Here is an 11377-nt window from a genome sequence, read left to right as displayed (position 1 = left end):
AACGAACAATATTTACCCCCCCCCCCCCCGACATCTATGACATATTTTTGAAGGCCAACCTAATTCCACCCGAATTTTAAAAAAGTTCTAAAGGACACTCAAAGCAAGTACTCCGTAGCAACTTGTAGTAATTGTACATACACACATAAATATACATTTTAAATTTATTTATTTATTTATTTTTTTTTTTTAAACAAATAAAATTTTATTATAGTCATATAGTTATAAAAAGAGATTTATTCTTGGACGATTCTCCCATTGGCTTTCCCAAATATACCAACAACCCACCCTCTTTCACAAGAACAACTCAAACTTTATCAAATCAAAAACACCCAAAAAAATCATACCCTCATCATCATCACAATCCAGATAATACCAATCCACATATAAAAATCAAATCTTTACACAAAAATTAAAGAAACCCATTTAAATAAAATCAATTTCTTCCCTCTTTTCCTCCAAAATAACCAAAATAAATAAATAAATAAATAATTAATAAAAAAAATGGACAGAGTCTTCTCAGTAGGAGACATTTCCGACCAATTCTGGTCACCGCCGCCGCCGCCACCGCCGCCACCCGCCGCCGGAGAATCAAAGATGAACAGAAGCGCATCTGAGTGGGCTTTCGAGAGATTCTTACAAGAAACTTCACCTATTTCTGATTCTTCTTCTTCTAAATCAATGGCTGAAAACGACGCCGTTGAGATCAAAGATCCCCCTATTTCTGCTGCTGCTTCTGGTGCCGCCGCCACCTCAGCCGCCGCCGCAACAAACGCCGATGTTACTAGTAAATATAATAATTTGGGTGCGCAATCGTTGGGGAATGGAACGACGTCGTTGAATCGTCAAGGATCGAGTGTTGTTCCTATTGATTCTGATGATTATCATGCTGTTCTTAAGAATAAACTCAATTTGGCTTGTGCTGCTGTCGCTTTGACTGGGGTAATTTTTTATTATTATTTTTTGGGAATTGTTGATTTCTTGTTGAATTTCCTTGAATTAATTTGAATTGGGTAGTTCTTCTTGAATTTCCAGCTCTTTGTTGATTTGGGAATTGGTTAAAGCTTTGATTTTTCTTTTGGGTTTTTTGAATTTGATTGGATGATTTCGTTTTTAATCTCTACGAATTGCTTAGGAGCTCAGAGTTCTATTTTTTTTGGGTTCGAGTGTTTTTTTGATTTGATTGTTTGGTTTCATTTCATCAATGTCAATCGATTTGATTTTGAAGGGGGTTAGTGCTATTTGAGTTGATTGAGCACTTTTTCATGATTTTGGGTCTTATTTTTGAGGTTTAGTGCTCTCTGATTTGATGGATTGTTTATCTATATTATTGATTTGGGGCTTATATATAAAAAAAATGTGTGTTATTTGATTTGGTGAATGGGTTCAATTTCTTGAATTTTTGGGCACAAATTCAAAGCATTTTAGTGAAAATTGATCAACGTTTTGTAATGCTTTATTGCCACTAGTTTGTTCTTTGGCGGATGGCAAATTATGGGTTGAATAAAAATGAATTGGAAGATGAGTTGATCATATAGGATTAAGCTGGCTAGTGTAACCTAATTTTGTCATAGTCTGGTTTGTAATTACTTAAATTGTATATGAAGGAATTGGCTTTAATGCGGCGGTATCAGCTGTGACTGTGATGTGTTATATTGTTTTGCTTGTTTGAGTTGGATAAATATTCATAATTGCAAATTTGCTTTGCGTATTTTTTTGGGCTTATGCTCTTTACCTATGCAAATGAGGCATCTTGACTATGACTTTCAAGTGCTTGCTTTCTTCATATTATATTGCAGCTTCTATGTGCCATGAGGCCCATGAATATAGCCTCTTTGCATAATTTTGAACCTGCCAGAGTTCCAGGCCATAGTAGACGAAATTTTTTGGTAACTGGAATATTTCGTTGACCATTATACTTGCAACGACTTCTAATCGTAATTAAGTGTCCATGACTCTTTAGAAGCTTCACATGAAAGATCTATCAGACTTTATTTGCTAGCATATATGTCTCTGTTGAAGGGCTCTCACCTTATTACCATGTCTGAGGTGGTTGCATTACCATTTTCTTTATCTCTTTTAAATGTCATTGAGATTTAGGAGAGTTAGAAGAGAATAGAATATGTATTGTTTTAATAAATTAGAACATGTCACCCTTTTTTGAACCAGCATAATCTGAGAGAAAAGAAATGTAGTTCCAAATTGTTCATCAGATGACTATGGAAATGTGAACCCCTTCAAAAGCCCCTGAACTTTAAAATAACAAGGTTATGGACTGGTGCTACATTCCGGAATAGCTTTTATTTGTTGTTCTATTGTTTTTTTCTTCTTCACTGTGTTAGTAAGCAGGCATCTTCCACCTTGGTCATTTATTGTAACTTTATCATCTGATTGCTCCTCATCTATTTTTAACAGGCACCCTTTGTAATGAATCAGAATTCAGCCGTTTCAGCAGAAAATGTAAAACAGGGTTCAGCTGATTCACGACCAGCTTCCATTCCACCATGTGAAGGTTTGTGTCTACAGATTCTTAAGACTTGGAATGTAGGCAACCTTACTTTCTTAATTTATGCATCACAGAATATCTTCATTTTTATTTTGTGTTGAAGGAGTTCTATGTTATGTCAGTCTGCTAAATTTGACACTTTTTAGTGGAATTTTACCAATACCCAGGAAGCCGTTTCTTTAAAGCATTGGGTAGTGTTGAATGTTAATGTTGTAGTATACAATTTCTTTCTGAATTCTGCACCATATTATTCTAAGTTCTGATGTGGACCTGAAATAAGGGGCTCCTTGGTTTTGTTCAAGAAATGGAAGGAATAGAGTTGATACCCAAAAATCAGATACAGTTGTTTGGTTAGTTACAGTATGAGGTTCCATTTTCTCCTTCTCGATGTATAAAAAGGCGTAATGAGTCAGTGAAGGTCCTGCAGCACCTAGGTGCACCAAGTGCAGAATATAAAACAGTAAAGAAATTTGCTTATGTGTGCCTCTTTGAATGCGCCTCGCTAGAGCAAAAATGGCATTTTGCCTAGTGCCTGAGCATGCCTTTTTATACACTGCTCCTTCTCTTCCCATTTCACGGGTACCACTAGCAGCCCACCACAATATGAGCGGTCCTTCCTCTCACCAACCCTCTTCAGCTACCCTACTAACTCCATGGCCACATCCTTCTTTGATCATCGTCTGTTTCAGTCTCCACTTTTGTGATTGTTGATTGTTATCGCCTTAAAAATTAAGGCTCTGTTTGTTTAATCTAATTTTGACCGAAATTATTTTATCTGAACTTATTTTATTTATATTTTCATATCTTATTTTATTTTATCTGTACTTATTTTATTCTATTTTGTCTGAACTAATTTTTTTTATTTGAAATTTTTTGAACTTACTTTGTGTGAACTTATTTTTTTTTTTCCCTAAACTTATTTTATTATATTAATTTTTTTTTTTTTTAATTTTTTTTGTCTGAACTTATCCGATCTTATTTTTTTTTGAAATAAGATAAGTTAAAATAAGATGAAATAAACAGACCCTAAGTCTTTCAAACTTAAAACAACTTGTTGAGTTAAATATTGGTTTTGGTTTACAAATTTTGTAAAGGACCTCTCCTATTTGACTTTTTAGGCACTTTTATTCTATTTTGGTGCTCCTTTTTCCATCTTACATCTTTTATACCTTTCCAATCACATTTCTTACTTTTGCTTTTTTCTTATGCCTACCCTCCTTTTCGCTCCATCTCTCTAATTTTATTCACCCTTTTCTCACTTACATTTTTTAAATTCAAAAAATCAAGTTAAGGAATAGTAATTTTAGCTTATGTTTCATTGTGAGGATACCAATCTTTTGAAAATTTTCGTCTTATGAAGTCTACGAATTTTATAAGTGGCCAAAGACAATCAAGTATGAGGTTTCAATCCTTAGTGATAAAGTTATTACCAACAGTAGACCAGTGATGGATTCTTAATTGAAAAATACCGGCTTCCTATTCTGATACCATCCCATTTCAGTCTTTGAAGAATCCAGTGAACTACTGTCACTTGGGCCTCTATCTAGTCTCCTTGAATTTCGGTATCAAACTAATTTTTACGTAAGCATGGTTGTAATTTCCATGTTTCAACCTATTTCTAGCCTTTGTGGGTCATTGTAATGTGAGATTAAGATGTTAACTTGACATAATTGTTGAATATTTTAAGGGAAGTTGGTGATATAATTGTTGGATGAGAATAAACAGATGATTGATACTAAGTTGTAATAGTGCACAGGAATTAATCATTATTCATATTCATTTGTTTTTTTTTTTTTTTTTTTAAAAAGTCTTCTTAACTTTAGATATAGTATAGCCTAGATTGTTCTCCCTTCGTCCATATTAGATGACTAAGACTGCCACAAAGTTCTAGCAAATTTCATTGACTTTCAAATAGTTGACAACATCCATAGAATCATTAAAAGAGTAAAAAATAATATCATTATTACTCTTCTCCAATCCAAAACTATGAATTAGTTAAATAATATCGTTGTGGCTCAAAAAGAGTAATAGAATCTTTCACAAAGGATATTCTTTCCATCTTACCATCTCTTCTCCAATCCAAAACTATGAATTAGTTAAATAATATCGTTGTGGCTCAAAAAGAGTAATAGAATCTTTCACAAAGGATATTCTTTCCATCTTACCATCTCTATGTCTCAAGGTCTATCAAAGATCTCATCTTTACATTTTCAAAATATGTAGATTGTTCAAAAATGATTTCTCGTTTAATTTTTAGGAAAGCAACAATTTCCATCAATATTGGGTATTCGATCTTCATCATAGACAATCATGCTCTTGTACCACGTCGGATTTTGGTTTGGGATAAAAATAAGTCCCCCCCCCCCCCCCCCCCGGGGAGGGTTCTTCCATAGATTTCAATTTTTTTCCCCGTTGATATGATTTCCAAAGTAAACATAGATTCACTGTTAATGTCTTCTTGTTGAACTTTGTGTATCAAATAGCCATTCTTAGGTTCATGGGTATAAAAAGTTAAAAACAGTCATCTTTATTGGATTTTGACCAAAAAAAAAAAAAAAAAAAAGCTTGCTTAAGTTCCCAACTGAACTTTAAATTTTATCTTAAGTCATCCAACAGATCTTTAAATTATTTCTCTAATCTTTAGGAGATTTTGTGAACAATGAGAACACAAGCATCTCTACTATAATCTTCAAGTATGAAAAATGTAAAATATGGGGTAAAGTAATCATCAATATCAAGGATCTCAAATCTATCATTTCCTTTTTATGGTTGGACAATAAAAAGATTCGATGGCAAAATCTTACATTGTCAACTTTAACTCAAATGACTGAGTTTTAGTAGTCAAATAAGCAATCCTATATAATAGCAAGTTCAACTTCACTCAAAAGTTTAATTTGGATGGCGTCAGTTTAACACTTAAGAGTCCCACTGATTTAAAGTGATCAGTAACAACAATTGCCCAAGATAAATTCCAACAGTTACAGTTTGGATCTATAGCACAAAGTACCAATGAAAGAAGCAACACACGAATATTATTGTCAGTAAAATTTAAAACCAACGTACTTGGTCCTTTGGGTGGTTACTAGGTTTTTAATCTTACATAACATAGAATAAGAAACCTCCGTAAAATATGTAGGATAGATCCCCTAGCCGTGAGTTTGAAGTGTTTATGAAGTGCACAAACAACGTGAAAATGGTTAAAGTACAATCTTAAAATTTGATAGTACTTCCAAAATAAGTAAGCGCAAAGGCACAAAGCTAACTTAATGTCAATTGATAAACCTTTGCGTAAAATTACATTGTACAACCTTTTATAGCCACTTATAATATATAACTTATATCTATAATATTCCAAAAAATTAATATTCATGTTAAAAATTAAATATAATAAGTCACAATGCTAGTAACATAAGCTCATTAACATGTTGTATTAACCTAGTTATCAAAACTTAATATGGTAGATTTACCCAGTATATCATTTATGTTGTAGATTAGGCAAGACTCAAAACTTATGAGATCCTACTAAATAATTATTTTTGGATTGGCCAATGCTCCCAACACCCACACACTAACACACACACTTGTTTGTTTGATGAGATCCAAAATTATGTTACTGATTTTGACTATTCACATAACTACCTCACAGGGTCGCTAGATAAGGATTCAAAGCCTATTGGAATTCTCTCCCCTCCCGCCTTGCCCAAGAAACCTGTTGTGCAGGCCAACCAAACCACCAGCTATGATTCTGATCAGTCAGATGATGACGATTTAGAAGGTGAAACTGACAATATGGATCCTGCTGATGTAAAGCGTGTTCGGAGGTAGGTACTTTTTGGAGCATACTCTTTAAATTATTTTTCTGCCATCCCATTGCTCGGTGATGGGGAAAGTGGCAACCTTTTCTTTTCTGACACTCCTATTATTAGTTAGTTCTTGCTGGTGTGACCAGTACTCTATTTGGATTGTATACAACATTACATTTGATCACTAATTAACAAATCTTTTGTGGAAAATATGTTGCTTTCTAAATTAACTGGAACTAAGAAAGCCTAACTTAGAAAAATGCTAGGCGATGGAGTTAAGTATTACATTGGGGTCCAAGTTTTTGATTTTTTCACCTTTTGGGACCTCAGTTTTTTTTTTCACCGTTTGGGACCTATAGTCCAATTTCCGGCCAAAAGTAACTAAAGGTGAGTAAAAAACCATAGTCCCTTAGTTAAAAACTTAGTCCCTTCATTTATTACTCTCTTTCACATGTGGTTAATTACAAGGCTAATGTTTTTCTAATTTCATTTTAGAATAAGCTATTACTTTTTCTATTTTCTCTCCTTTACCTTCAACACTGATTATTAAAAGATTTTTTTTCTCTTCTAAAATTTGATGTTGTTCATGATTGTAGTGCATGTACAATAACATATTAACAATTAGATAGGTAGTCGCTTAGTATGGGTCGATGGTGTACATCACAACTGTCATTACCTCATTATATACAATAATTAGAAACATTATCAACGATAAACAATTGCAAGCACGCTAACTAAACCCACAATAATAAACCAAAATAAACTTGTAAATATATTGTTAAAACAGTAAATTCCCCGTCAAAAAAAATGAAGTATAGTTCAATTTATATACTTGTAATTATACGTAAAAATAAATAAATAAAACTTATTTCAACTTATGCTTCGTATTAAAAGATGATAAATTTTTTTTTTTTTTTTTGAGGGAGCAACCCTTTTTAACTTGGTAATGATAGAAAAGAAAACTTCAGCTTATACATCAGGTTATCATTTTTTAAATAGGTAATTAACTAGTCACATATCATGACTATCGGTCACCATCTATAGAGCCGGTGATTATTGATAATAGGTTATGCTTATGCTAATCCGTATTTGATATGTATATATTAGATATCAAGTTAAGCGAGGTCTCAAATTATATTTGTTGAAGTCACACATAGAAAGTAAGTAATTAGTAGGTAAAAGTATACGAAATCTACACGCAGGCCGAATGATATAAATAAAGAATTAAGCATGTCACGAGTAGAGAGTATCATGCCTCATAAAAAACATAATCCCTTAGTTAAAATTTTAGTCCCTTCATTTATTATTATCCATTTCAGATTTTTAAGGACTAAGGACCTATGTTTTTTGGGAATTTGGCAAGTAATTAATGGGAAGGACCTATGTTTTTACTCCGGTGGGTTGAAGTGTAGTTAGTTGGCCGGAATGTTAACTTTAGGTCCCAAAAGGTGAAAAAAAAACATTGAGGTCCCAAAAGGTGAAAAATCTAAAAACTTAGTCCCTATCTTTATACTTAATTAAAGTATAAAGAAACTAAAGTGATCTTGTATACTTCAGATAATCTGATAGATTACTAATATATAAATTATAATAAGATATCTGGTATGAATCCTGCTGAGGTGTTTGTCTCCAACCTTCATTTAGTCTTTTCTTGATGTTGCAGACTTCATAATTCACTCTTCTATCAACTCAATGTTTACATGGATAGGCTTCTCTTGCATACTTTTAGATTGATTATGAATTTTCTATCATAATTCAGCATGTCATCTAAAGGCTTCATTGCAATTGAATTTGCATGATATCATTTATTTCAGTGCAATGCTTCCATGAGCTCCTCATGATTTCATTTGAATGATGTGTTGCTATGTAAGACTTCACGTGATGCTTATGCCAGCTATATCGAGAAAGTAATTTTGTGATGTCAGTTGTTATATAAAACACTTTCATAAGCTCCTTGTGATGTCATCTGGTTGATGTGTTGCTAAGTCAGACTTCACATGAAACTTATTGGCACGTTATAATGAGAAAGTAATTTATTTGTGATTGCAATTAGCAACATGTTATAAAATTACTATTTCTTCTTATAGGGAGCCAAATTTGCTGAAGAGCAAATTGTTTGCTTACTTTAACTAACACATCTAATTCATAGACACCACTTTTTATAGCAAAGTCAAGTGAGACTATATTAAATAGTTCCTTTTTGGGCTGTTTTTAAATTGTCATACGTCGTTCCATCTCCTAATGGGGAACGTTACACCCCCATAAATGACTTTATTGCCTTATAATAAGCTAGTCAATCTAAATTCAAGCCCCGTTAACTCACCTTAATTCCTCAATTAATCTCACCTTGCCGACTCACTTTCTTTTATATTTGAATCTCCAACAAACATTTTACATCTAATTACAATCTAAAATTTTTCTGTGACAATCACCTCCACCATTTATCATTAGTCACTCTCTCCCCTCCAAAACACTCAAAATTCACCGACTGCCGACAAGCGACAACTCATTTATACTACCCCGGTGACGTGCAAACCTTTAAGATGAGGATGAAGAGGTTTATTCTATTCAAAGAATTTTTTTTTTTTAAAATTAAATTTTGCAAATAACAAATTATTGCAGATCTAATAATTCCCATGTCCTTTTTGTTTGATTTGCATTAGTTTTCAATTTTAAATGAAAAATGAGTGGTGTTGATCTTCTCTCTCTCTCTCTCTCTCTCTCTCTCTCTCTCTCTATGTGGGGGTGTAGAATGGTGACCAAGATGGTGGTGGGTCACAGGGGTGTTCTTGGTTTTGGGTGTTTTTGGTGGTGGAATTGGTAGTTGTATGACGGTGTTGGGTGGGCTCGATTTATGAGGATGGTGGGCGGGATTGGTTGAGGAGTATGGTGATGGTGGCAATGGCTGGACAAGGAACAAATTATGGTGGTAGGTGGTGAGTTGTGTGGGGATCGTTTGAAATAGTGATGGGATGTGCTTGGTTGTGGCCTTGTGGGTTCTTTTGGTGGTGGAAGTAGTGAGAGCAAGTGGTAGGTGGGCTTGATTTGTGAGGGTGGTGGGTGGTAGAAACTGGACTTGGTTCCTCAAAATGCAACCGCAACTGGATCCGCTACAGGCTTTTGGATCATTTTTTAGACTTCTAATAAATTATTGCCAACTTGTTTAAAAAATAAGTCTATTCTCTTATGATATGGTCTCAAATTATTATTTAATTTTTTTGCTCCAATTTTGGGTTTCCTTAGTATATGCTTACCCCTGTTGGGCGGGATTAGGGACTATGATGATGGTGGATGGACAAGAAATGAGTTACGATGATTAGTGGTTGTGGCTGGAGATGGATGCATGGGGGTGTGCAGTGTGCTTGATCTTTGAGGGAGGTGGGCAGGATTATTGGCTTTGGTGACGGTGGCTGGATAAGGAATGAGTTATGGTTGTTGCAGTTGTGGATGGAGGTGGATGCATAGGGTGGTGATGAATTGTTGAATTTGAATCAACTAAACTTCCCCCTTATAACTTGAAGTATCTAATGAAAATGTCCTAATTTGGCCATAATGTTTCTAGGTGATGAAATGCTGTAGAACAATACCTAATAAAAATTTTATATCTATTTTTCAATTTTTGTGATTTGGTCTTCTCAACGTATCTATTTTTCAATTTTTGTGTTTTTGGTCTTCTCAATGTGTTCAAACAAGAACACCTCCAAGTATGGATCCCACTGTGTATTTCCTGCACTAATTTGTCTGGCTCTTTGAGTTGCTATTTGGTTCATGCTTCTTCTTATTTTTTTTGTTCATTTAATGTCTTTATGTTAAGTATCAACTCTCTCTCCATTCATGTTTACATGTGACTGTTCTGTATATCAGAATGCTTTCGAATAGAGAGTCAGCTAGACGCTCAAGGAGGAGAAAGCAGGCACATCTGACTGAACTTGAGACACAGGTATTTTGGGTCTACTTTTGTATTGATATTGATCTGTACAATTATCTATTTTACTCATCATCTTCAATAATTCCTCCGTTCACAATAGGTTTCTCAGCTGAGAGGTGAAAATTCTTCATTATTGAAGCGTCTTACTGACATAAGCCAAAAATTCAATGATGCTGCTGTGGACAATAGAGTTTTAAAAGCTGATGTGGAAACTTTAAGGGCAAAGGTATTCCTTGACTTGAGTAGCACGTATTAAAATTTTTTTTGAAAACCAGGAACTAAAAGTTGTTTAATCTGCTTCCCCTAGTTAATGGAAAAGTTTGTTCTTCAGGTAAAAATGGCAGAGGAGACTGTGAAAAGAGTTACAGGGATGAATCCCTTGCTGCAGGCTATGTCCGAAATCACTGCTATGGGAATGGGACCCTTTGGTGGGAGCCCTTGCCCTTCTGACTCAGCTGATGCTGCTGTGCCGGTGCAAGATGACCCTAAACAAACACATTATTATCAGCCCGTTGATAATCCTCATCCTGCATCTCATCCAAGAGCTGACAATGGTGTCACTGACATTCCTTCTATTGATGATGTGCTGCAAAATGCTGCAACGCAAGTATTGGGTGGCAGCAAGATTGCAAGAACTTCTTCCATGCAAAGAGTTGCCAGCTTAGAGCACCTCCAGAAACGGATTCGTGGGGGAATGGATCAAGGTAGCCCACATGGTGGTCCTGAGCAATAATCATGCAACCAATAGCAATTGTCCTGCAGATTCTTCAGATTCATTATTGATCTGCCATTGTCATGTAAAGTATTGTTAATTTTTTCCTGTCATTGCATATTGGACCATAAGGCATTGTATTGCCTTTGAATTGCCAAATAGCATGAGTTACGGTATTGTCTTGCCGTCTAATCTATTTCATATATGGATTAGCATTACTGATAGCTTCTTGTAGCTGGTAGGATCTACCTTGTGATGGCCTTAAAACCTCCCAACTACAGTAAAGGGATAAGTGTTTCTGCTAATCTCTCCCCCCTCCCTGCAACACCCTTGAGGGCCTAGCTTGCTAATATGAGCATATTAGTTGATCCGTGACGAATCTGGTCCATTTCATCTACCCAGAAAAATAGAAAAACAAAAACAAAAAG

The 11377-nt window shown here is 34.6% G+C and overlaps 1 protein-coding gene across 1 annotated transcript; it reads left to right on the top strand.

The window, feature by feature from the left end:
* Nucleotides 1-268: 268 nt before the first annotated feature.
* LOC145574596 (light-inducible protein CPRF2-like) lies at nt 269-11164 on the top strand. Its single transcript, XM_081632426.1, has 6 exons — nt 269-942; nt 2416-2512; nt 6153-6327; nt 10174-10249; nt 10338-10463; nt 10569-11164. The coding sequence occupies exons 1-6, from the start codon at nt 505-507 to the stop codon at nt 10968-10970; spliced, it is 1314 nt and encodes a 437-aa protein (XP_081488552.1). The 5' UTR covers nt 269-504; the 3' UTR covers nt 10971-11164.
* Nucleotides 11165-11377: the final 213 nt, after the last annotated feature.

Source organism: Chenopodium album, chromosome 13 (assembly GCF_948465745.1).
Source record: "Chenopodium album chromosome 13, dcCheAlbu1.1, whole genome shotgun sequence".
In the NCBI taxonomy this organism is placed as follows: domain Eukaryota; kingdom Viridiplantae; phylum Streptophyta; class Magnoliopsida; order Caryophyllales; family Amaranthaceae; genus Chenopodium; species Chenopodium album.
The sequence above is the reverse complement of the archived record's forward strand: the minus strand, read 5'-3'. Positions and strand labels throughout refer to the sequence as shown.